General features: G+C 37.6%; 2 protein-coding genes across 3 annotated transcripts; one reads left to right on the top strand and one right to left on the bottom strand.

Annotated features, from left to right (window-relative positions):
- Positions 1-111: 111 nt before the first annotated feature.
- On the bottom strand, positions 112-16,144 carry usp12b (ubiquitin specific peptidase 12b). Its single transcript, XM_067401908.1, has 9 exons — positions 15,928-16,144; positions 14,538-14,618; positions 13,791-14,004; positions 12,896-13,164; positions 11,125-11,201; positions 10,941-11,024; positions 10,480-10,677; positions 8,475-8,553; positions 112-3,301 (listed from the first exon to the last, which is right to left on the bottom strand). The coding sequence occupies exons 1-9, from the start codon at positions 15,973-15,975 to the stop codon at positions 3,200-3,202; spliced, it is 1,152 nt and encodes a 383-aa protein (XP_067258009.1). The 5' UTR covers positions 15,976-16,144; the 3' UTR covers positions 112-3,199.
- rasl11a (RAS-like, family 11, member A) lies at positions 14,634-27,483 on the top strand. Of its 2 annotated transcripts, none has more exons than XM_067401910.1 (4): positions 14,634-14,818; positions 23,051-23,107; positions 23,340-23,422; positions 24,354-27,483. In XM_067401910.1, the coding sequence occupies exons 1-4, from the start codon at positions 14,734-14,736 to the stop codon at positions 24,822-24,824; spliced, it is 696 nt and encodes a 231-aa protein (XP_067258011.1). In that variant the 5' UTR covers positions 14,634-14,733; the 3' UTR covers positions 24,825-27,483. The 2 variants fall into 2 exon arrangements, with proteins under 2 accessions (XP_067258011.1, XP_067258010.1); XM_067401909.1 differs by lacking the exon at positions 14,634-14,818 and adding an exon at positions 22,234-22,716.
- Positions 27,484-27,874: the final 391 nt, after the last annotated feature.

Below are 27,874 nucleotides of genomic sequence, written 5' to 3'. Positions count from 1 at the left end.
TTTTTAAGGGCGATGCTAACGGTCTAATCAGATTCAATGAACTATGCTAAGCTATGCTAAAAGTAATACCGCCAGACCCGGAGATTAGCTGAATGGATTCGAAAACGGTAAAACTCAACTGTTTAACCCTAGGAGAGTTGGAAAATGAGCCTATTTTCAAATAAGGTGGAGTGTTCCTTTAAAACTTTTTATAGAAAACTATTATGAGTGCAATCCTCATTTCATGTGAACATTAAAATGACTCTTAACATAAACACAATATATTTCTCAATGTGGATAAAACCATTTAATTAGCATCAAACTACTGAATGCACCTTTAAGATGCATTTCCACCACATTGTCAACCTCTAAACAGAGTTACGGAACAACATTAAAGGACTAGCATGATAAACTCTTTAGGTGTTTGCAAAATATTTTTTTCCTTCCTGAAAGTGGAAGTTATGATTGCTTGAAATCAGGTCGGTGTTGGCCAGTTTAATGACATCATAAAGAAACAGAGACCATATGAACCCCCTTGAGGTGGTTGATGTGTTTGTTTGTTTTTATTTGGGACATGGTGATCCAGTCCCATCCTTCATCCACACTGTCCACTCCACTCCAAAACCAGATTATTCAGCTGGTTTACAATTTGTACATTGCTTTATCGAAAGTGCACTTTTTTCAAACCCAGTATGGAATAAACATTGTTACAATGTTATGGGAAGAGGCGGAATGAAACACAACTAATGTTAGCATGATGTAGCATTAGATTGTGTTTGTCTTGTGTTTTAATGTAGTTGATGTCTGTCTGCTAATGCCAACACTCAGGGTGCTGTTACTGTGATCAGTGCTTAACTGTTTCTATGACTAGTAACTAGTAACTTCTCAAGCTTGCAGCGATAATCTGATCATTCCAACATTATCACCCTTACATTTTTGCTGCAACCATCTCTCCACATAACATACAACAGACCTGGTGTCCAAATAAGGGACGAATTAGCAAATGTATAAAAATGGAAATGTCAAAGAAAAGTTAATATAACATTCATAATTACACATAAATAAATTTATGAAATAAAAGAGCCAAAATAAAAGAAACATTCCTTCCCCTGTAACTACAAGCCAATTTCGAAAATAAAATATCCAGTTAACTCAGCTTTGGAGAAACCTTAATTCAAACGTGATGATGACATCTACAAACACTCTTACATAGCATGTGTAAATGTGCAATTTACATGAAATGGCACCATATGTCAGTTTATTTTTCAACATATAGTTCAGTCTACTCAAGACACGCAATGCCAGTAGGTTAACTGACCAGCGAGAAGCTTAAACCTCTTTACAGCCATTGTGATGTCTTGTTTATAAGACCTTTATACATGCTTTATAACAATGTTATGAGTTGTTATACCACGCATGCATTGATACCAAGTAGACTTTACAGGATGAATGGAATAATAATCAGCAGCAGTGTCAGTTATGACCCCTCACAGATTAAAGTGGATTTTTGTCAAACCAACAATCAAATAAAACCAGTGTAGTTTACACAGGAAACCTGAAATGGAGAAGAAGAAAAAAAAACACCTTTTCATTCTTATACCATATACTTTAGTCACAAGACAACAAACAAGCTAGGCAACTGTGTTTCAAACTCTTTAAAGAAACCTTAGCAAAACTGGAAGTATGTACTTTTTGCCTTATAAGATTTAGGCTCAAATACCTAATCTGGGTGTGCTTATTTTTGCCTATAAAATTTGACTAATTGCAGGGTGGCCTAGTTGTTTTGTAAATATTTACTGGCTGTAATCCAACTGAGAAAAGTAACTCGTCCTCCAGGCTGAGCTACATCCACAAACAAGAAAGAATCCTTGACCAATCTAACCATTACAGAGCCATGCAAGTCACAGCTTAAACCTGACATTCAAACTGTACCTCAGCATCGGCCGTGCTTCACCTCTCTTCTACGTCTATATTCAGTTAAAACGTTAATATTTAAAAAGGCAGAGGAGATGACGGAGATCTAGAGAAGTGTTACAGAGATTAAACAGAATAGATGCAGCCAATTCAATCGGCCGAAATAATCCGAAGACTTTATAATGGAGTGCAGAGTCATATTATGTTTGAATTTTAATGCCTAAACTGAATGAGGCTAATCCATATTCATTTCAGACAAGCTCACAGTGCCACAGTGTTAATGAAACATGACTGGAAATGTGTGCAGCTTTTGGTTTCAATACGATAGCTTCAACTTATATTCAGAATAATATAAAGCCCTAATTTTTATCTCCATCTGTGACACTCTAAAGTTAGTGCACTATTAAGTGTGCACTGTATGACACAATCAAGCTGTACACTCACTTGCAGTGCACAAGAACTGGAAGAATGTTTTACATTCGCTGAATACTGAAAGAGCATTCTTAAGCCGAGCTACATCCTTTATACACGCGCTTCTCTGGTATCCACAATCCTCTCTGCTAAACAGAGCAGAGCTCCCATCAATCCACAGGCCTGCATTACAAAAAGCCCCACATGAAATCACTTGTAAAAAAAAAAAAAAGAAGCTCATCCCATTCATGCTAATTTAAGCCCCGTCAGGTTTTTCCATTCAGGTTGAGCAGCTCTACTCTAACAAAAACATGAGCACACATTTACAACTATCTGGATGACATAGATGTAGCATGATGTGTCATGTTCGACATCTGAGGTTGAAGAACGTTGTGCGGCTTTCTGGACAGATCACGATATTGTGCCAAAACAGATCATGGCACGTCATCACCCAGCGATGATGAATGTGATGAGCAGAGATGTGAACCAGATTAGCAAAAATGAAAGTTGTTAATGTGTGTGGTGAGGAAAAAAAGGTTTGTACAGTGTCCATTCTCAGGCCATCAAGATGTACAAGTAGCTCATTTCACATGTTTATATGTGCGTTTTTGTGTGTGCCGAGCAACACAAAGCAGGCGAGTGAGACGACGGCGATTACTTCTGCCTGGTGATTACTGTGCTGTGTCCAGGTCACTCTGTCATCAACTGCTCCTGTCTGGGGCCCGACTGATGCTCCAGTGCAAAGCTCCACTGATAAGCCTGGATGAAAATGGACTTGACTGAGAGGGGATGGAGCAGAGGGCCGAGCTGTGTCAACAAAGGCCAAGCCCTCCATCTGCCTGATCCTATCTCTCACAAATCGCATCCTTCCATTCTGTCGGTCACTCCGGCTGGCTCAGTCTCTAGACTGATAGAAGAGTATATACCCTGACTCAGAGTTTTTGGAGATGTCCGATGTCAGACCGTAGAATTCCTCAATCGCTTGAGCATCTATTTTCTGTGGGGACAAACAAAAAAAAAATTACTGGATACTAAGGAAAACATGTTTAATATGGTGTGCTAATTGCTGACTTAAAGGTGCCCTAGAATTTTTTTTTTAAAAGACGTAATAGAAGTCTAAGGTGTCCCCTGAATGTCTGAAGTTTCAGCTCAAAATAATCCATAGATTTTTTTTTTAATTCATTTTTTTAACTGCCTATTTTGGGGCATCATTATAAATGAGCCGATTCAGGGCTGCTGGCCCTTTAATTGCTCATGCTCTCTGCCCACGGAGCTCGCGCTTGCCTTAAACAACATAAACAAAGTTCACACAGCTAATATAACCCTCAAAATGGATCTTTACAAAGTGTTCGTCATGCAGCATGTCTAATCGTGTAAGTACAGTGTTTATTTGAATGTTTACATTTAGTTATGAATAAGTTTGATAGTGCTCTGTGGTTAAAGCTAACATTACACACTGTTGGAGAGATTTATAAAGAATGAAGTTGTGTTTATGAATTATACAGACTACAAGTGTTTAATAATGAAAATAGCAACAGCTCTTGTCTCCGTGAATACAGTAAGAAACTATGGTAACTTTAACCACATTTAACAGTAAATTAGCAACAAGCTAACGAAACATTTAGAAAGACAATTTACAAATATCACTAAAAATATCATGATATCATGGATCATGTGAGTTATTATTGCTCCATCTGCCAGTTTTCGCTGTTGTTATTGCTTTCTTACCTAGTCTGATGATTCAGCTGTGCACATCCAGACATTAATACTGGCTGCCCTTGTCTAATGCCTTTCATAATGTTGGGAACATGGACTGGCATATGCAAATATTGGGGGCGTACACCCCGACTGTTACGTAACAGTTGGTGTTATGTTGAGATTCGCCTGTTCTTCAGAGGTCTTTTAAACAGATGAGATTTATATAAGAAGGAGGAAACAATGGAGTTTGAGACTCACTGTATGTCATTTCCATGTACTGAACTCTTGTTATTCAACTATGCCAAGATAAATTCAATTTTTGAATCAAGGGCACCTTTAAAGAAATTGCGTGACGTAGGGTATTGACACAATTTTCACGCTTCGATTCGACTTCTATTCAGATGCTTGTGATTCGATTCGATACCGATTAATTCTGGATGTAGTATATCAGTTACAGTACATGGCAAATTTTCTAGAGGAAAATATCTCTCAACTAATGCTGTAAACTATACATGGGAGTCAGTTGGTACTACATTGAATGTAATTTGTGTTTGTATATAAATAAGTTAATTTTAACCTTCAATATTATAGCAATGTTTTTTATAATAACGTTTAGAATTACATAATCATATTTCTACTCCAATTTGTTTTTTGAAATATAAACATTTAAATCGTGGCTGTCATAACTGATTTATTCAAACATGCATTAAATATTGAACATTAAAAATTATAATGAATATGTAACGTGCATATATTTATCAGAATGCTGCCTTCTAGTGTTAAATGTTCAAACTGACTGAGTTTATGGTCACTGAATATGATTTTTCTGAGGTAAATGTGACGTTACGTGAAGTTGTTTACAAGCCGTTTTATTGACGTCTTTCCGGCTTCAACCCCCCTAAACTTCTGCCCAGCCCCCCTAAAAAAAATATATTTGATTAATACATTTTTGATCGCTTCAGTCCCCTTTAAAAAAAAAAAACTCATTTGAAACGGCGGCAAGCTGCGTCAAGTTTCGGTTCCTCCCCTTATCTGAGTCTGCTTGGATTTAGCGCATTTTTCAATCTGCAGGGGCGCCGAGCAGAGCGAACATCATAGAGCACAAGGTGTGTGTCGTGAGTGCGTGCATTTATTGATAGATTGCTAATGCTATGATATTACATCTGCATCGGTGCAGTTCTTTGTCATAAATGCATTGCAGTTTACATAATGTAATGTTACTGGAGCACTGGGAGCACACGGGACGGCTCGGTTTCTCATCCAATACCAATACGTTTCGCTGCGTTCACCTTCAGCCCTTGTGTGATAGTTGTTTTTTATCCCTACAAAAATGAAGTGATTAACACCCATGAAAACATACTTTAGATTCAGAAAACGATCATGATTTATTTTAATTTACTTTTTACAATTACAGACATATTATAATGTATTTTGACATTACATTATGCAGCCATGCATAGAAATGACACATCATTGTCTGAAAGCACTAGATGGCCCAGAGAGAGAATGTAGAGTTATTTTGTTTTGTATTATTAAATATAGTTTTGTATTAAGTAATAATGAATCAGGAGGAGTGTCATGATACATAAATTAGAGTAAGCGTAGAGTAAAGGGATTTTTGATTTTCTTGATTTATACTATTTATAATAGATTTGTACTTGATTTATAGAAGTGGCAAATTGATAATTCATGTTGTTATTTTTAATAAATAGAAATAAATATAGAACAGATTAATCATATTGCCAATAGACAATTACATTAATACATGGTTTGTCTATATTCTTAATGAATATTAGCTGGTTAGTTAAAATACTTGAAATGACATCAATTTTCATGGGGTGACTTTATGAATATCCAACCGTATTGTTCATTATAAAGGCTAAAAAACTAAAATAATTTATATTTCATTGTAGATGGATATACATTTTTTCTTGTCGTGCGGGAGTAGGTCTGCAAATGAGCAACAGTCAGTCAAATAATATTTTTTTAATCATACCCTTATTGGGGGCTGAGCCCCCCTAAAATCAAAATCCTAGAATCGCCCCTGGTCAAGCCACATTAAAACAGCACCAAAACGGTATTTATTTTTTGAATCTCATAATAAGATAAGACTTTGCTTCATATCAAAAGTAACAAAGCAAAAAGATTATTGCGATTTATTGGATGGGAGGCGCGCTACATATTCTGTTCATTCATCAACTGAATGACTAATCGATTCTTGGGATTTAAGAATTGATATCAGTTCGTAAAAATGAGAATCGATTAAAATCGAGAAATCAACATTTTTACCCAGCCCTAGCATGATGCATGAAAACAACCTCATTCGTTCTTACAGAAGCACAAAAGTGCTTGCATGACATTTCATAGTTCCTAGAACTATTGGTGGAAGTACCCGCTTTTTGGAGTGTTCGACTGCAGTAACTAGGAACAATTTTAGTTCTAGGAAATCTTTTTGGAAGAACTAAATTAGCTCCTACTTCAGAGTAGGGTCTAAACCAGCACTATAGGAACTACTATTTATGTAAATGTACGTTAATTGGCCAAATGGATACTAAAACACCTCTACCCAGCATTTTTAAAAAGCCGTGTAAACATGTTCACTCCACGAACATGGAAAACATTGTTTACCAGCAGCTTGTTGCACAAAGCCGGGTTCAGTTGCTACCCAAGTAAGTTTGAGATTAGTTTGAGCAAACTCTGGTTTCAAGGTGGATTGGTTTTTAGCTATGTTCATTGCCATGGTAACTTACGCTACATGGCTAAGGTTTTATTCTGGGTTAGAGATCACAAACCCAATGCAATAAAATGCATTTAATTTCATGGTATTTTCATAACGATCTCTCTTTCGGAAGAGAAGTGAATTGCATGGAAGCTCTGCATGTTCCGTGTGATTGGCTGTTTGCCGCACATGTCCCACTTTCAGGTGCATGCGCTTTAGAGTCAAAATCACAAACTCTGGATCAAAACTGAGTAAACAGAGATTGTTTATATCGAGCATTGTGAGACTGCTGAACCTGATCTACACCAGGTTGGATTTATCTGGATTTGTTAACTCTAAACCTACTCTGAAACTCAGAGTTTGATCAGCTAGCTTCATGCAACAGGCCACTGTTGTCTGCAGTGTTGTGTTCTTTTCGCAGCCTTAAAGGTAAAGCATGTGATATCTGCACAACTAACAACACTGAACATAACTGCATAATCTGTTTGACAATCACACAAGGGTCAAACAAAAAACACTGGGTCAAGAAATACACTGAGATATTCTGTTTGGCGTCACTAGCAGTGCAGAAATGACACTGATTCACCTTTAAGTGACTTCTGAAGCATCTGCATTCACTCCAGGAAGCTCTCATGTCTCTCGTTCCAGATGTGCAATTGGGAAGACATTGGATAATGAAAAAAACAGCCTCTGCCTCCATTTAACATCCAGAGACTTACACCACCACTGTATGCTTGGTATTTATAAAAGAAGTTTATGGTACAACAACAACTGAGAAGCACCTAAGAGTTTGTGCTCACAACATGCGTGTAAATATTTGTCTGGGTTACCGTGTAGCAGAGCGGATATCACATCTGTGTTTTAAAACCAAATGCATTTATATTATAAACATGCATGCTGGTGGTGGAAAATCTGTCTCAATGTTAAGTTAAGGTATGTTTTTAAGCCAGCAGGGTAGAACAAACCTAAATAATCATGTGTCATGAGGATATAATGGAAAATATGTTATTGGGTCACAATACATGTAACACTCTTTTTAGTATGTTTCAATAATGTTTAAAACATCAAGTGAAACTAGCCAAATTAATGAAAGAGTCTTGGTGTCATTAATGTATCACTATTCCCATAGGAGTTCACATCATTCAGAGATCTGAAAAGTATTTGGGTCAATGTGAGGACAACTCCAGACAAGCACTTGGTGAGGCATAAACAGCAGCTGCACATCACCTGACAGGCAGGGATAATGGATGTGCTACTGTGTAGTGCTAGACATCTAGATATCTCGAGCTTACAATTATCGCTAGATACCACAAACTAAATGAAAGTGAACATACTGCAATGACAGCTGGAAGTAGAAACTATAAAAGTTTGCTGAACTGAAACTAATCCTTCAAGGTCTTGGGTGTTTTTTTTTTAGATACTTCTTCTTCCTTTGTTCTCTTCTTAAACAATGTAACAAAAGGACTATTCTAGGGTAAATACATACAACTTAAGCTCTATCAAAAACATTACTACGGAAAATTAATCACCTCTCAGAAAACAAAGAATGAATGTGAATACATTAGAAGTCTATGGGGCAACTGTATTATTCAGTAAAAGAATGCATGCGTGATGTGTTTATTTTGAGCAAAACTAAGAGAATTCAAAATTATTTTATCTGGATACTGACACTATGTTACGGATTAGTTGTATGTAATCCAGAATATTACATTATTAATTTATTAAGTAGAGCAACAATTATACACTGACTTACCTCTACAATGTCATCATCAAACAGAAGCCAGAAGCCGTGACTCTTCACTATAGTGATATAATGACCTCGATTTGGTCCACTACAAAAAAGAAAATACACCAAAAAAAGGTATGATTAATGGCAAACAACAGATTAACCCGGGGCTAAAGAGCTATGTGACTATTTTATAATTTTAGCCTGTTAACTGTCAGTGTTGCGGTAGCGGGACACATTTTTTATTGCCTATTCTTCAAATGTCGGTAACAGCTGATGGACCCCTCTGACTTCCATAGAATGGAATCAAATTGGTTACCCGTATTCTTTAAAATATCTTCTTTTGTGTTCAGCAGAAGAAAGAAATTCATACAGATTTGGAACAACTTGAGGGTGAGTAAATGATGACAAAAATGTATTTTTGGGTGAACATTTAACTTTCACTTCTGCAATAATCTGCTGAGTGTCTTCTTTAAAAAGAGACCAACCTTAGGTTGGTATTTAAGCATTCATGAGTTACAAGCGTTTAAGTCAAGATCTATGGTCAAAAAAGTGGGTGACAGTAGCTGTTTCCATCACCCTGTTTTTATGGACATTTTGAACGCATTAGAAATTAGTGATGTAAAACGTCAAATAAAAAAAACAACAACAAAAAAACACCTTAATTCACAAAAAACTCACTTGAGGAGGTTTTTTGACTTAAAAAAAAAAAGTGTTAATGTGATGTAAATTCTGACGTAGCAAACATTAAACCCATGTGACTAATCGGCTATTTCCACTGATTTTCCTGCTGTTTTATTTACTGTTGGTTACTAGGTTTACTAAGTTACATTACCACTGTCATCTGCTCAAACAACTTGATGGAAACATACCTAATTCACTTCTTTTTTTCTTTTTTTTCACTTCACGTTTAGATGGAAACCTATCTAGTTACTGGTTAAAGGGTTAGTTCACCCAAAAATGAAAATAATGTCATTAAGTAATCACTCTCATGTCATTTCACACCTGTAAGACCTTCATTCATCTTCGGAACACAAATTCAGATATTTTTGATAAAATCCAAAAGGTATATGACTCGTCCATAAACAACAATATAATCAATACTTTCTAGGTCCAGAAAGGTACTAAAGACATCGTTAAAACAGTTCATGTGACTACAGTGGTTCAACCTTAAATATTATGAAGCAACGAGAATACTTTTTGTGCGCAAGAACAAAACAAAAATAATGACTGCTTTGGCCAATTCTGAGCTGGCCAAAAAATTCAGACGTAAACACGGAAGCCTTTACTGTGCTTACTGCGTCATCTGCGTAAGGATAACGACAGGGAACAGATTACTGAATAAAGTCGTTCTCATTGCTTCATAAAATGAAGGTTGAATCACTGTAGTCACATCAACTGTTTTAACGATGTCTTTAGTACCTTTCTGGACCTTGAAAATGTTGATTATACTGCTGTCTATGGACGAGTCATATACCTCTCGGATTTCATCAAAAATATCTTAATTTGTGTTCCGAAGATGACGGGTTGGAAGTCTTATGGGTGTGAAGATTTTTGGGTGAACTAACCCTTTATGTGAAAGACCAGAATTCTTCAGTTTAGTAAGTGAGCCAAAGTCATGATGCAACAGAAGTAGCAACTTTTCTTCCAAAAGAAAAGTTATCGGGGGGTGTGGCTTTGTTTGAGACGTTGTTTATTGGACTGAATGTAAGTTTACGGTCAGTTGTAAGAAAGGGATGGTGTTTAAGTGGACTAAATGACTGGAGAAGTCCAGCATACTAGAGAGAAGTCTGTTGTTTCAACATAAAATTAAGTTACGGCACTTTGATAAAAATTAAAAAGTCAATTTAAAAAAAAAAAGTAAAGTAAACATGCATGGATGAGTCATTAACAATTAGAATCATTTAGAAAATAGGGTAAAATTCCATTTCGTGCTGACTTTAAACACCATGCTGTGCTGTTAAGTTAATATAAAATCCTCAATCAAGATAAACACTGACTGGTTAAATTGACTGTGGCATCAGAAACCTACCTCCCACAGTGCACCACTACAGCCACCAGGTCGTACAATCGGTCAGGGTTGGTAGCATCACCAGAGGTGTTAAAGAGCCTCAGCTCCAGAGGGAAGACTACACGATAGGAAAGCTTGGTGTAGCGATGAAGCTGGTCCATATACTTAAAGCGCTTTAAGTGCAGGGCAAGGATCATGGGTAATTTCTTCACCCGCATTCTGTAAGGAAAAGGAGAGACAGGATCGATTTTAACTTGAAATCCATTCTCAGACTGCACTTTATTTGCCAACTTCCTGAGCAACTGTAATTGTTAAATGCTTCAGGATTAAAATGCCCCTCTTGGTGCACAGAACCAGCACACTAATGCTGATAATAAATGCATTCAGGGAGGAAGAAAACACTAAGTAGACTGGGGTGGTCCATAGCATCAGGCTCAGTCTCAAGGACAAGAGTGCCATGCCAGTCTAGTGCAACTACAAACCTTTTCTGAGCCTCCTGTTTACTTCTGCATTGCTCACAGTAGTACTTGTATTCACTACATAAGGTCTCTGTGTTGCTGAAACCCCTGTCAATGCAGAGACAACAAGTTAATCTTCCACATTAATGAACATTTAACAAAGAACTTGAACCTACTGGACTGCAACGTTTGAGGTTTGTAACTTTACCTTAGACAGTGTGTGATGGAGGTATTCTGCTCCACGTCCACTGAGAGGTCTAGGAAGTCTTCGTCTTTACTGCTCACCTGAGGCATAAGAGGACAGGATTACTCACAAGTCAATATAAGTGGACTTGCTCTAATTGGTGGCCGAGCATAGATTTCATATCTCAACTGGGATTTGCAAGACTGCATATTTTAAAATCAGCTAGTTAGTGGCTTGTCTGAATGACTAGTCGGTTGAGAAAGCTCTGGATAATCAGGGTGACGTGTTTCTACGGGGGGTTTACAAAATACATTGTTCTCAAATACAGCCAAGCCCTGTCCCAAATGCCACCCTAGGCCCTTGTGTTCATCTTCTGTGTCTACACTTCAATGATGTAATATTACAAAGACTGTCGAGTAGCAGCATGCAGTGGAAATCAGCTCAGCATCAGCTCAGCAAATGAATCATCAAATGAAAAACTAGACGCCTTACAAGTCTAATAGATCTAGCTTCAGGCACAGGACCGTACACATACTGGCGTGATGTATGACGTAGGATGTAGGAGTAGCGTAAGCTTAGACGCCTCTAGAGGTTTAAACAAATAGGGCTAGGCAACAAACTGAAGCTCCTCTTCTCTTATATTGAAATCCACTGACATTTCTCTTTAAAAATTCTTGTTTTAGACTTCTAATTTGTGACCAGTGTTTTGTTTTGCTCTATCCTCTGCGCTTCCGCGTTTGTCATTGCATCAGGTCAGGGGTTACTCTTCCGCCACAAATCGATCCTTACTGCTGTCTGCTGGAAGCTAGTTATTATAGTTAATAAAGTTTTAAATGTGGATATTTTTCTTACAAAAACCCATTGCTTTGCTTCAGAAGGCCTTTATTAACCCCCTGGAGCATGATGGATGGATGCATTTTTTGGGGCTTATAAAGCATGGAAAAGCCATGATATTTTTAAATATATCTCCGATTGTGTTTGTCTGAAAGAAGATTGGTTGATCCACCTTGGATTGGTTGAGGGTACGTAAATCATGGGATAATTTTCATTTTGTGGTGAACTATCCTTTCAAGTTTAGGCTGCACAATAAAAACGGAATAAAACCGAAATAGCGATATGGCTTGATATGATTATCAATTCTCAATTCTCTGTGAAATGTGGCACTGTGTCCTTTTACACATGAGCATCTCATGATCTGATCCGGTGTTTTTTGTGTCACAGTGGAGCTCGGTTTGCAGTAAATGCTGCTTGATGTTAAACAAAGTTATTAAGCAAAGTATGCCAACGAAAAGTTCACAATGCGTTACTCGTACTGACTGACACACACCCGAAGCACGGAACAAATCTGATGCATAACATATTGGATCCGTGCATTAGGTCTTAATAAAATAAATCTCTGTGTCTGTGCCATTAATGTAGCATTGTGCAATTAATCGTTAAAAGATTGTGATCTCGATTCAAACACCCACACAACCTTATTCCTAAATGACAACGATTTGCCTGAATCTATTAACATTTTGACAAAATCAGGGCAGAACATTCATATCTAATTACATGTTATTTTGTCCATTCAGAATCATGATCTCTATTTGAAACAAAAAAAAAACATGATACTTTATTTATCCAGAATCATGCAGCTCTACATGAGTGCAACAGTCTTCCCATCACATTCATACAATCTCCCAGACACTGATTACTCAAAGGCAAACAATAACTCACTCATCCCCATATCTCATTAATAAAATCAAGAGCCCCTTTATGGTGTTCATGACTCACTTCAGCTCCTCTGACTCACCGCTTCACAGTTCAGGCATCGTGTCTCATTGGTCAGGGTGCCTTGGAAGATCTCGTGCACCCAAGTCTGCTGGGTCTTTTCCTCCGCTTCACCCTCTCCTGTGCTGCTCCCGCTTCCACCTCCTCCACTTCCACTCCCACCATTCTGTACTACCTTTCCATTCTGCTGTCTCTCCTGGCTCTTCTCCTCCTGTAGCAGGTCTGCAATGGTGTTGAGCAAATAGTTGAGGAATTCGTGTGCATCTTGCTGCATGTAGTTGTCAAACAGCTCTGAAGGAAAAGCAGAAAGAAGTGTTGATAACATTAAATAGCTGCACGCCTAATATTTAAACAGTGATTCAATCATTTAATTGCAGTGCATTTCAATACATACAGTCTTTTCTGCATAGCTATTCAGCTGTATAGCTTAATATTCGACACCATGGCAAAAAATTACGTTTTTTAATGTTTCTGAAGTCTCTTATGCTCACCAAGATCAAAGATACAGTATGAACAGTGATATTGTGAAATATTATTACAATTTAAAAGAACTGTTTTCTATTTTGCAGAATATATACTACATCCTGTGATGGTAAAGCTGAATTTTCAGCATTATTTCTCCAGTCTTCAGTGTCACATGATCCTTCAGAAATCATTATAATATGCTGATTTACTGCTCAAGAAACATTTATTATTATTATCAATGTTTAAAAATATATTTTGTAACATTATAAATGATATGATCTATATGATCTAAATATGATTAAGCAACATACTGTATAGCAACATCTTTCCATTTCATTTCACAGATATCCAGGCACCCGCATAACATTCCCCACTATCCCACATCAACAACCCCTCTGTTGTCAGTCAGTCAGTCAAATCCCTTACTGTAGGACCCATGATTTTTTTCTCACCATTTTCTTTTCTCAGTCTGGAGATGAACTTCTTTGGTGGAATGACTCCCACTTTCTTCTTCTGAGTTGCAATGCTGTTGAACAGGTCAGCCAGGCAGGTGAGCAGGCTCTCTTTACGCCGCGGCTGGATCTTATATGCCAGCACTTTCTCCCGGAAGGGCCGGCAGAAGTACAGAGCCTGCAGCACTGAGTTACAGTAGCAGGTGTTGCCAAACTGGTCGAGCGGATTGTGATTGGACAAAGAACAAATTATAGAGTGATGAAGGACATGTGATGACATACATGGACATATAACTATGTCAAATCTCAGATTAATGTCTCTGAGAATGAACTCAAACCAGCGCTGGAACAAAGTTTGAACTGAACTGAGCTGGATAGATAATGACACTAACTTTGGAACATTTACAGTTATTGAACTGAAATGACAGAACTTTAAACTGAGCCGAATAATGACACTATTATGTTCTGTAGAACTGCTTTACAGCACAGATTGAATACTGACCAATTTTACATCATTACCAGTTATTTTCCTGTTTTATTATTGTGAAGCTGCTTTCTATATATGGAGCGGTTTTATTATTTTATTTTGCTGCCTTTAATACATGCTTGCCAAATCTGCCATTGAGTGATGACACAAGCAACATTACATTAAAAAAAATCCAGGCATTTCATAATATAAAAGTAATATGGCAAAGTCATCTTCTATTTATAGCACATTCACTGATAAAGACAACAATGTAAACTTACATTAACCAGTCCGAAGTAGTGTTCATTAACAGGGAACTGTTCCGGTCCAATCTCCTTTTCCAAAGCAGAGGCATTGGCGCCCTACAGAGAAAAGCCACAATGGTTATCTTTGCTCATAGGGTCTCAATAATACGAGTGACCAGGAACACTCTGAACCTATCCGAGACTAACAGGAACATCCTGTTTGTGGAGTGTGATGCCAGGCTTGGCATTAACAGGATGCAGTTTCTGGGCAAGTGTACCCACTCTGTTTCGCCAGGGGAGAGCATCAAGGCAGAGCTGTAAGTGCTTTTACTGTGAATGAGTTCTCAGATGTTATAAGGCCTAGGTCAGTTGTTCTCAACTTTTTTGACTTGAACTCACTATTCGAAGACCCTCCATATATGCAGAGCTGTAATTAAGATAAAGTTTTTTATTTATAAACAGAAACTGAGGTATAAATAAACTTGAAGTATACAGTTTCTGGCAAGATCTGATTCATCATCATGACTTAGGTCATTTGAGTGAAAAGGCAACTACATGTCAACACAAAAATTGACAAAGTCAAATAAATTTTACTCAATTTATGTACAGCAATTTTTACATAACTCGTACATACTGGTACCCAGAGGTGGCTAAGATAAATCAACAAGAACTAAATCCGTGTGTCATATTTCTATAACTGATTATCAGTAACTACTGGTAAAAAAGGGAAGTTGCCACATAAATATCTGCTATTTAAAGCATTTATTGATTCATATCAACTAATCTCACAATGTTTTCATAACAAAACCCCCAGTAGCTACCCGCATAAATAACATTTTAATTCATAACAACATTGTGTACACAAACAAATCCCAAATTTCATGTTCGTTGTAAGTTACTGTCTGTATTCTCACTTTCTCGTGACCCTTTCAGCACTACAAAGACATTGAGTTCATTGAATCAGCTTTCAGTTGTGTCCTTCAAAAATAATGTTACAGCACAACAACAGCAGGAACTGTAGTCACATGGATGACCTCGCCTCTTTACAAAACGCTTGTAAACATATAGAAAAGCGTCCACATGACTGATATCATCAGATGGTAAACAAAACCGAGCCGCCCGGCTAATCAAACATGGATATTATGTGTCGCTCGCTAATACGCTAGGCTATACATTTAACCCTTGAGCAGAATATCAAATTATCTGACAAAAAACGCTTAAAAGTCCGTTTAACCACATCTTCAAACTTCTACTGCGTCTATAAACGAAAACAGAGAGGTGTGCAAACTTTTTGTGGCTGTGCAGTCATGTCATGACACGGTTGTTTATCTGTTAGCTGTTGAGCTAGCCCTGTTAGCAGGCTAATCCAAACACAGGTTAGACGGAGTGGACGGGACAACACTCATTTATGCGAGGAAAAACTCACCATCGTACAAATCGAGGCGATCTTTCGGACTGTCATCAGTATTTCCATCCGTCTGCCGCCATATTGGACCGAACCCCTATTTAAAACTGTGACAGCCGCACAGGCTGAAGTTCCGGTGAATCCTTCAGTCGGTCCAGCTCGTAGCGGAATGAGGGAGTGTCGCGTCGCCTCCCCTCGCCTCGTCTCGCGCAGCGTACCAGCTGCGCACTACACAATATTGCTAAACCTACTATGGCGAAGACCTAACTTTATTTTAAACATGGCTCACAAAATACGGGGAAATTGTGCATATTCAGACCATCAAGAAAAAAAGGGTATGCAAATGACAATGTAAACGTCAATGAGGTAAAAAATTGAGATTGCATTTTTTTTAAATTACTTTACATATTTTGAGATTGTATCTATATAATGTTTCCTCTGTGCTATAAATACTGTAAATAAGGTGTTACTACCGTTAAAACTGGCAGGCTGCATGGATATAGAAAAAGAGAAAATTACAAAAATATATTCATGAATAAATTAATTGATCATTATTTAAATCATTTATATAATTTTCTTTAAACGCATGCCTGCTAAATCTTGTGAACAGTAAATAAAATATATTAATATATCGACTTGTGTGAACGAAAATTGTGGGAAATTTGAACCAACATCATTCCTTGAGGTTGATGTATAAAATGTATTAGATCTATTTTACATTGTTTGTGAAAGAAATAGGCCTATTTTTGTTTTTGATTCCAATAAGTGATATATTAAATGAGGATATAATTTTATAATTTTTTCTTTAACCTCAGAAAAGCATAACCAATTCAATAGAAACGCAGAGAACTTGTAAAAAGCATAGCCTACAATCATAGGAATAGCCCCGCGTTACATACTTTTGATGATTTCCCATACTATGGCAAAGGCTTAACGTATGAATATTATTTAAGTAATGGTGACGTTGCTTGGTAACCAAACCTTCCTGTCATGTAACCTAATTAATATTCATGACCTAGTGTTCTTCATATAGCTTCATAGTATGCATCAGCCCTCTCCTCTGGTTTCTCAACTGATCCTCTACCGCAGAGTCATGTACAGAGGGACGCCCTATGTGGCTTTTGATCGATGTATAGGCTATGTTTTGTAGATCAGCAGGAGCCTGGACAGGGAGAAGAAATGAGACGACCTAGGTCACACTGGCGCTCGGCTATTTCCGTGCCATCTACACACACACGGGGTTGGGCAAAAATACATCAAAATGTATCTTAATAAAATACCAAATACCTTAATTTTAAGTGTTTCAAAATAAACTACAAAATACAGCAGCCACACCATGTATCAAAATAAACTACTGTATTTTTGTATTTTAAAAATACTAAAAAAATACTTTTACAAGGGAGCATGAAATTTCTTCGCAAACCTTCCATCAATTGGCCTATTTGATAGATCCCTTCACCATTACTTTACACTGACTCAGTTAAGTAAACAATGTTTGATAGCAACAGCTTTTCTCTGCCCGAGTCATGCAATAAATCTGACATATGCAACCAGTTAAAGGCAAAATATGTAGGATTTTTGGATTTAAAAAAAAAAAAAAAATTATATATATATATATATAAACCACTAGAACAGTGTTATGTATTTTGTTGACTTGTGTACTTACATTATCCCAAATGTTTCCAAGAATGTTTAAATCCAGAGAAATATGTGTCCCATATCAATGACATCATACCCTCGATTTCTGGTTTTATTTTGTCGGAACCATGGAAACACCAAAGACGCTTTAGTATATTATGTGTTTTATTAGACAGGTGAGGAACTGTTTGGACACATTAATCGACAGAAAACTCATCAAGTTTTATTGCTCAACACAGTAAGTCTTTTTGTTTAAATGTTGTTTTCTTGATTTATCGTGTACCATGATTTACCATGCCTAATATCGATCTAGCTTACTGCAGTGTGCAACAAGTGTCTCATAGTAGCTGCCGAGTGAACGCAGAGAGTAGCATTATAACAACTTTCAACACACAAATGTATCTAATATGATAAGACAGCGCTGCTTTACGCTTGACCGGAAGAAGCGGAAGTGGTGACTGCGGCATAATAAAAGTTCAAAGCTGCTGTCGAGATCGTTCAGCTCTCGCAGCACTCGGTCATGCTCTGCTTCATACTACAGTAACTTTAAAAATTTCATCCATGAACATGATTTCTGCCTGATTCTCGTCCCGATTCTTTTCCACCGGCTGTAGACGTGAAGACAACACATCCCATGATTCCGTGAAATCAAGGCGCCATCAAGCTTCGTCTTTGTTTTGAATGAGCGACCTTTAGCTGTGAAAATTTTCATATTGTGGCTTTAACAGATCAAATATTCACAAATCCCTGTGTTCTCCCAGATGAAGGTTAGTTTTAAAGTAACCAACAGTTTAATGTTTGCAAATGACACATAATTGTATCCTAATTTAGTTACTTGGTGTTTGGTAACGAAGGGCCTACTTTGCATCAGCAACACTGACTCAATGACAAACAGGAGGAGGAAGAGGGAGGGTCTAGCTAGCCTCTGTTTTGTTTGACAACACTTCAAACGTCAACAGGAAGTTACTCCACCCAGGATCACTTAGAGCACCTTTAATCATAAATATAGGGGGCTGCTGCTCGGTATAATAGTTTTCAAGAACATTATGTATATTGGTAAACTATTTATCCTATAGGCTACTAAAACAAACACCAAAACTTAACATGAACTGTTAAAAAATCTAGCAATTTATGCAAAAGATTGCTGGAAAGCTGGCAGCCTGCACGTTTCACCACCTTCCAAATGGATCAATTTTCTGTTCTGATCTCAACAAGTCTGGGCATACTGAGTTGGCACCAATCAGAAGCCGCAATTTTATGATTTCATCATGTAGACTTCTTACAAAGTATTTTACAGTTTTTTAAAATACAAAACACTAATGTATTTTGATACAAAATACGAAGCCATTTTCATCAGCCCTATCAAATTACAATTTGTAAAATACTATTTTGTATTTGAAATACAAGTATCATAAATACTGCCCATCCCTACACACACACACACACACACACACCTGAGCAACTGACTGCAAATTTGAAATCTGGTGCACATTTGTTTGGAAGAGTGTTTTCTACTGTGATTTACTAGGCCTAAATCTCTTAGTTTGTGTGGGTTTAATGCTTTAATGTTTGTTCCAGTTTGTCATGAAAAAAGGGGATGAAAAAATGAATAGTAGCCTATATAATATTGTATGCTCATTTTAGTGCATTTTTGAATGCGCAATGTTTTAGTTGTTAATTAATCTCCTGAGAAAGTAACTAATTTAAAACAAAAAAAACAATCGATAGATTACTGTTCACTGAGTGAAGCAAGTAAAACATTTTAATACATCACAGTTTAAGGGGTCATGTAATGCCACTTTTACAAGATGTAAAATAAGTCTCTGATGTCCCCAGAGTGTGTATGTGAAGTTTTAGTTCAAAATAACCCACAGATAATTTTTACAGCATGTTAAATTTGTCACTTTTTGAGGGTGAGCAAAAACGCTCCGTTTGTGTGTGTGTCCCTTTAAATGTAAATGAGCTGCTGCTCTCAAGAAAAGGGTGGAGTTTCAAGAGCTCGTGTTAGCAGCGCCGATTACCTCAGACTCACTGAAAATGTCAGAAACTGTTCAGCCTTTTATGTTCAATACGGAGTCGGACAATAATGGAGAGACGCAAGAAGAAGTGACAACATGTAGAATGCAGCAGGACATTTCTGAATGGTTAGTTGATGAATTTATGTAGCTGATGTGGGATATCTTAAAGTCATTGATTAGCATATTCTGGCATGATAATCTATTAATCGCTCATGCGGGGAACTGCTGTAAGATCCTACAGAGCCAGAGAATATATGCTGTATGAAAATAAAACAGGTATAGTTTAGTTTACGTTTATACCATGGACCGTAAAAAAAGATGGACGATGCGACGCCGCTTCCTTCCATTGTAATGAACTGAGGCCAAAATGGCTGACAATGGGCGCTGACATGTTACGCAAAAACGTCATAAAAAAAAAAGGTTTGCAACCTGGGCATGCGCAGAAGGTATCGTCCGTGGAACCGGAGGCTGAGCCGCTGTATCAAACTTCCGCCCAGACGACTGCTTCATCATTCATGTATTTTAAATAGACTATAAAAATTATACACAATTTAAAATTCTACCTATAAAATAATAGGCTATTCTGTTTCTAGAGCAATAATATTTTTGAGACAGCAAATTCAGTAGATAAACTCAATATAATATGCCACTAGAAACAACTCTAAATTGTCAGAAACGGTCTTTCCATTTTAAATCAAGTTCAACTAACGTCAGGAGATCGACTGCTGTAATTAGAGTAGGCTATCATTAGTTTTGTCCTGCTAATTATTATTTTATATACCCATAAAAATAAGTAACTGCCAGATAACGATCACCTGCTTTTTCCCGACATGGTTAACATTAGGTGTGTTATCTTAACTAATAAGATTTATTAATTAGCTTATAATGCCCAAATTTAATGTTACAGATAAAAAGTTCAGTGATCCGTCAGATCCTGTAGGTCAGTTAGTACAGTTTACTGCTGAACAACTCATTTTGTTGGTGTTAAATAACAAAGAAATCGAAAATTAACAGTTAATACATGTTCAATCTCCCCTCGAAGCTCCGACAGTCCTCAGACAAGCTGTCAATCAACTTCGAATCATGACGACACGCCCCATTTTTATAGCATCAAACTGCTAGCTAAAATCTAAATCATCACAAAAACGAACAATTGAATATATATCAGCGTGATAACAACTACCTTAAATGACCAAAACCATCTTTCAGAAAGTTTTATTTGAAGCAGAATTTATTTTTAAGTTTTCACTGAAGTCTCATTCGACTGCATTGAGAGGGCGGGGTTTATGACTTGTACTGCATCCAGCCTCCAGGGGGCGATCAAAGAGCCCGCAGCTTCACTTTTCAGGACGTATGAGACACACCCAGTTTATACCTTATGTTGGCATCTGGCTTTTATGACATGCTATTGCATTTGTGTTACGTACTGTATTGCAATAATATGGCCTCACCCCTTTGTTGTGTGTTCTCGGGGGCAGGGTTTATGTAAATTTTAGGTTTAGTGATGTCACCAAACCGGGAAGAAGCGCGTTGTAGTCCCTATCAGCCGTTTGTTGTAGTCCTTAAAGTCCCTGTGAACTGGAAGTTGCAAACGACTTTTCTCCGTATTTCCAAGTGAAACAGAATATTGAATAGGGGGCAGGGTTTTACTTTAGCGCTCCTCCTCTCCATCTCTCGCTCATAGCAGACAACGGTTGGAGAGGAGTGGTTTAATAAGCATTTTCAACCCAAGCCGTCAAACTGACGTCATCCGAGAAGGAAGCTAGACCGGAAGTAACTTTTCAGATTTTGATTAAAGATTACCACGAAATGGGGGACATAAGAGATTAAAACTATTTTTTCCTGTATATTAACTTGCACGGATTAATTGTTCACCACAAGACAAGTAAGTAAATAGGGTCAATTTTGATTTCATGCCAACTTTAAACAGAGAATTCTTTAAAAGAAAATCTCTCCCTTTGCTTTGAACTTTGAGCGTGGTAACTTTGCAGATGTTGTTTATGCTCTAACAGCAACATTACACACTAACTAAAGTTAAAAAACTGAAATCATAATAAACCACCCCTTTAATGCTTAAACCTCTGAAGTAGTTAAAACAAAATTATGTGTTTGTATTAAAGAGATAGTTCACCCAAAAATGAAAATTCTGTCATCATTTACTGTAAGAAATTCTTTGTTCTTCTGATGAACACAAAGGAAGATTTGGAAGAATGTCAGTAACCAAACAAATATCTTCCTTTGTACAAACAGCGTTTCAGTCATAGACATTATAATAAACACTTTTTATTAGAATGTCTATGGTTTCAGTTACCACAAAAGGAAGAATGTCAAATAAACTTCGCGTTTGCTCGAGGAGGTAAACATGGCAACAGCTGCTCTAGCGACGCTCTCCATCCTGCTTCGAAAGTCATTAAAATAATAGTCTGTTTTTGAAAAAAGTCATTAAATAATTCGCAAATTATTTTAAATTATAGCACACCTATTAATATATGTAGCATATCAGACACAAACATAGCCTACTGAAAAACTTTTAATTCACTTTAATTCTTATAAACATAATTATTTTATTTTATCCTATCCCATTTGATCTTAAAAATTAGTTTCACACTGGTTTATTCACGCCCCTCTTCAGCTTGTCCGTTTTTTTTTTTTTTTTTGGCTGAAGGCGCAGTTGAGGTCTGAGGAGAAAGATCTAGCGATCAGGAACTGCGGGATGTGAACTGTTCAAATTTACTTCATTAGATTTTATGAGTTACTTCATTAGAGGGCCGTTATGCAGAATTAACATTCATGTCGTGCAGAAGCGGAGCCAGCGTTTGGGGTGCACTGGATGTTTTCATTTATTTAAAGCAGTCTCTCGAGACCTCTGTGTGCCGAAGTAGCGGAAGGCTTCTTGCGTTATGAGGAGGAGGACACCTAACGTGTGAAGCGGGCTCGTGTAGCGCGAGAAAGCGGAAGAAAAGACACGCATTTCTAGACAGACTAATAATAGTTACAGCTTTCTAAATGCGTCTTATCGAACAGCCAAGAACAATGAGCAGTGGCTCTAGCAACTTTTTGCTAGTTCCCATACCGGAGTACCCTGTACTAGACTGCGTGCCTAACAAAAACGTCAAAATAGTTGTTCTTGGGGCCAGCAATGTTGGAAAAACAGGTAAATGTATCAAATTATGTAGCTTTTAATGCATATATGTTATATTTAAAACAGTTTTTGTTCTTTATGGCATCATGCATAGGCTTTCATATTTTTATTTCATAGTAACTCATTCTAATAGGACTCGGGGATTTCATGTTTTTGCATTCTGTTTAAAGTCATTTATAAAGTCCCAATGTTATGCATGTTTCTAATCCTGAAAAATGATGATGATGATGTTTGGGATATTTAAAGCATTATAACGCCAGGGTGCGACATACACTGACTTGTGCACGAGCTATGTGACACTGCTTGTTATGCTAAAGCAAAGTTTCCATTTGGTTTCTATTTTCAGCTCTGATTGTAAGATTCCTTACTAAGAGATTCATTGGAGACTATGAAGCCAACACAGGTAAACATTATAATGAATGATACTGTGATCCTATACGGAACTGTGACATCTTTCTAACATTTAATTCAGCCCATTTTACTCATCACAATCATTTCTGTAATTTGTACTCGAGTTTTCAGACTTTCAGCATGATTTTCATCAGAAATTGGACTTAAAATGGCTGAAAAAGCGTAATGAAGTTCTCTAAAGAGCTTTATTGTTTTACAAGGTGATTTTTGTTCAACATTTCTAGGAGCCTTGTATTCAAGGAAGATTAATTTGGATGGGGAGCAAGTTTCTTTACAAGTGCAGGACACTCCATGTGTCTCACTGCAGGTACCTCCACATCATACCAATGCGTTTCTTCCATCTTTATGCTAAGCCTTCATCAAAAGTGTGCCCATGGAGTATTATCACAGTCACTTAGATCACTTAGTCATTGCCTATGGGATTCCTGCATGCTTCAGATGAACTGTGGGGAATATTAGTTCAAACATTTGGCCTGTAAACAAAGTATGCAGTGCAGAGGAGATAAAAAGGGTGTGTTCAGCCATAAGCTCATTAGTCTGACTCATGTGTACTGAAGGGCTCTCTTCAACTGAATGAATCTGATCCTGGCTCAAGCACAGTGTATTTATAGGTGTTATGATAATTGAGAATTTACTTCTTAGTTGTTATGTTAGAACTAACTTATTGGTAGTTAGTTCTGCTATTGTTGAAAAAATATTAAATATATTATAATTGAAGCAATCAGTAAAATAATATCATAATTATTTTAATTGCTCAACTGAATAAATAAACAAATGATGTTTTGAATACTGAGTCTCTTTTTTATTTACATCAAAATGATCATTTCCAGTATAGTGTACGACTGGTCAAAAGTTTGGAATCATTCAAATTTTTTAATGTCTTATGCTCTCCAAGGCTGCATGTCTTTGATCAAAATACATCAAAACTGTTATATTGTTAATGTGAAATATTAAAATATTAATGTGACAGCAAGGCTGATTTTTCAGCATCATTACTCCAGTTTTCAGTGTCACGTGATCCTTCAGAAATCATTCTAATATGCTGATTTGATGCTCAAGAAAAATTATTATCAATGTTGAAGACAGTTTGCTGCTTAAAATTATTTCACAATATTACTGTTTTACTGTATAGTTAATAAAATAAATGCAGCCTTGGAGAGGTTTTTTAAAATACATAAAAATGTCCCGATTTTTTTTTTTATATAATTGGAATAAGAGCAACATTTTTCTCGTTCCAGGATGATGCAGAGGGTCTTTACTGTCAGGAGCAGATCAATCGCTCCATTTACTGGGCAGATGGTTATGTGCTCGTCTTCTCTATCACTGACCTCAACAGCTACCGTACCATCCAGCCTCTCTACCAACATGTGCGCAGAATCCATCCCAGCGGCAACATACCCGTCATCATCGTGGGAAACAAGAGCGACCTGCTGCGTGCCCGGCAGGTCCCGGATCATGAGGGTAAGGCGCTGGCTGATGAATTGGGAGGGCCCTACTTTGAGGCTTCGGCCAGGGAGAACCATGAGAGCGTCCAGGCTGCTTTTCTGCACTTATGTCAGGAGGTGAGCCGAGCGCTGGGAGGAGGAAATGGGGAGAAGAGAAAAGGTGGGCTACACCTTGCCAGGCCAAAGAGCCCGAACATGCAAGAGTTGAAGAGAAGGTTCCGACAAGTGCTGTCATCCAAGGTCAAGTCAGCTACGGCACTATGATGATGAACTGGTGACCGCAGAGGATTTAGAAAGTGTTAACCACATACTGTTGCACAAGTGATTATGAAACATAAGGCAAAACAATGAAACTTGCCAGTTGTTTTTGCAAGTTCTCATAGAAGATGAGTGGTGATATCACAGCTCTCTGGAAGCTTGGGACTCCTGGCACTGAACTCTAAATCTTATGGTTTTAAGGCCATAAAAGCTGTTTTTGTTTCTTTGTTTTGGCTGCTATAATGCAAATGTTTCCTGGTTTTCCGGGATTAAATGAGTTTCTTAAATTCAATTCTTTAGTAATGATTTTCTTGTATTAAAAATGAATTTCATTAATCTTTTTAATGTGAAGCAAGGATAAACTGACTATTTTTGACCAAGCCATTTATTATACAGAAAGTAGATAAATAAAACAAACATATCGGAGGACCATTTATTAGAAACGTAAGATGACCGCAGTCTATTCCTTAGATTCTCATGTGACTGGGGGCAGTTTTGCAAAATGCTATACTAGGATTATCCCTACTTTTCCTGACAGTAAGATAACATAATCCAGCTATGTTGTTTATAATCATGGGAGGAAGAGGTTGTTGACTGGTGGTTCCCATGACCTTTGACCTACTTACACTGTGTCAAGGATTTCGTTGTACTGTGGAGATTCGTTGAGGGTCTCTTTGGCTTCCTTCTTCCAGATGTCCCATTCACCCACTCAAATAGACATTTGTTTATCTTTCAGCACAGATGAAGTAGCATTCCTCTGAAGCAGGCCTGGAGTTTCCTAGACTGAACTATTGGTCATGCACCTACCGAGTCTTTAACTTCTAACCTTTCACCTCTGATTTACCATTTTCTACTCTTCACCCAATGGCCTAATGAAAAGCAGATTCAGAATGTGACCAGCCTTCTCTGCTCTCAGAAAGTATGTCCAATCATTATACTTAGACAAAGTAAAAGACTGGTAAAAAAAAAACAACAACATAACGGTTGGTTATTTAACTTATTTCTCAACAAGCCTTTGCTCTCTTTCTTTTTTTACATCAAAGACTTTCTTGTGTCAACATCACCATCCCATTTCAACTGAAATGTTCTCATATCATTCTCAAATCATTACAAACTAGAGAACTCAGAACTATTTGGTTGATCGCCAGAAGTCCCCTAAACCATTACCAGATTTTGCAGCTGTTGTTAAGCAGATGGTTTTTTGACTCCCTTGTCACTATGAAATGTGCAAATGTAATTCCGCTGTGGTATATCTCTGAGGACTAAATGTTCCAGTGTTATAGTAGTTTCAAAAGTATTTCTGATCAGAAAGGTTTTAAAAGAACTTAAATATGCTCTTAAATTGTTTTAGTGACATTCAGGGGCCATTCACACAAAAAGCGATTTTCCATTCCACTGAGCTACTTTTCCATTGTTTTTTTAATCTAAATATGTGGATGCGACCATTGCGTTTGTGTGTTTTGCAGAGTCTCCTGCATGATACGGCATTCTAAAAATGCGGCGCTCAAGTTAAAATTTATAAAAAACCTTTAAAGGTGCAATATGTAATATTTTTGCAGTAAAATATCCAAAACCCACTAGGCCAGTGTTTTTTTTTTTTTTTTTTTTTTAATTTGAGTACTTAGAATGTCCCAAATTTTTCGTGAGAAATTGCAATTTTAACCAAGGCTCTGGGACGTGTGAGGAGTCGCCTGTCAATTGCGCCATACTCGCGTTAGGGGCCGTTCACACAGAACGCGTCTTTGCGTCTAAAAACGCGTGACGCAGCGCTCAGGATGTTTTTAAAAAAAAGCGCAGCATAGAACGCGAGAGTCTCGAGACGCGCCTTTGAGACGCGATGCAATAACGACAATAACAGAAATAATAGAAATAGGCAAACTGTAGAATTTACAGATACAAGTTTTGACATGGAAAACAAGAAAATAAGATAATAATGAGCGCCTCCTCCGCCATGTTGCCATTATATAAAACAGTTGTCATGCCAACTCGCAACACTTGCCCCGCCTCCAAGTTCTTTTTGATTGGTCCACTGTTTTGGAACTGACATTGATGAGCGGCGCTGCGTTTAAAAGTTGAAATTCTTTTAACTTGACACGGCGTCTTAAAAACGCGGCGCTCATGTGCGAGGCGCTGCAAAAGATGCGAGACGCGAGCGTAACGGTCATGCACGCCCGTCAAGCGCGTGTTTACATAGAAAAACTGGGAAAGTAGCGCATTGGAATAGAAAAACGCGTTCTGTGTGAACGGCCCCTTACCCTTGGTTTCCAGTTTTATTTTGTAGAAACCATGGAAACACCAAAGACGCTTTAATATATTACACATTTTAATAGAGAAGGGAACAACTGTTTTGATATATTTATAGACAGGAAACGAATTGTTGTTATATAGCTCAACACGTTTAGTCTTATTGTTTAAATAAATTTTCTTGATTTTTTGTGAGTACCATGCTTTGCCTCAGAGAAAAAACACTATTTTGTCAAATAGCTAACAGATCAACAGATCAGATGCAGCTTTATTTATAGTAAATGTAATACAGCATTTTCTCCATCATACAATACATTTTAAATTTTAATTGCATGCCATTTATCAACACAAGCCATCCAGCATTTAATATGATAATCTAAAATCGATCTAGCTTACTGCAGTGTGTCTCAAAAACAGCAGCCGCAGAGGGCTGTGCTGTGACCGTGGCTGCCAGGGGCGGTTTCTTCATTAGGGCAATTGGGCGACGCACCACCAAAAGTGAGAAAGGGATGGATTTTTTCACATTCACATTCAACCACAGAGTGACGCTAGCTGTCACTGCTAGGCTTTTTGTTCTGCCCAGGATGTAGGCCTAGTCCAATCAGCGTCGACTCACGCTCTGTGGAGTACCGCCTCTTTTTGGGCATTTCTTTCTGGCGGAGATTTGCCCCGAGTGCTCCCATAGACTTCCATTCAAATAACTTTTTTTCCGAACTGCAGGCACTGCAATGCAATCTCTATGGGTTCCGGGAGGGCTCGCACTAACGTGCTTTCGTCATCATACGTAACCTTAACTTGTGCAGCGATTGGTG

Source organism: Chanodichthys erythropterus, chromosome 11 (genome assembly GCF_024489055.1).
Source record: "Chanodichthys erythropterus isolate Z2021 chromosome 11, ASM2448905v1, whole genome shotgun sequence".
NCBI lineage: Eukaryota > Metazoa > Chordata > Actinopteri > Cypriniformes > Xenocyprididae > Chanodichthys > Chanodichthys erythropterus.
The sequence above is the reverse complement of the archived record's forward strand: the minus strand, read 5'-3'. Positions and strand labels throughout refer to the sequence as shown.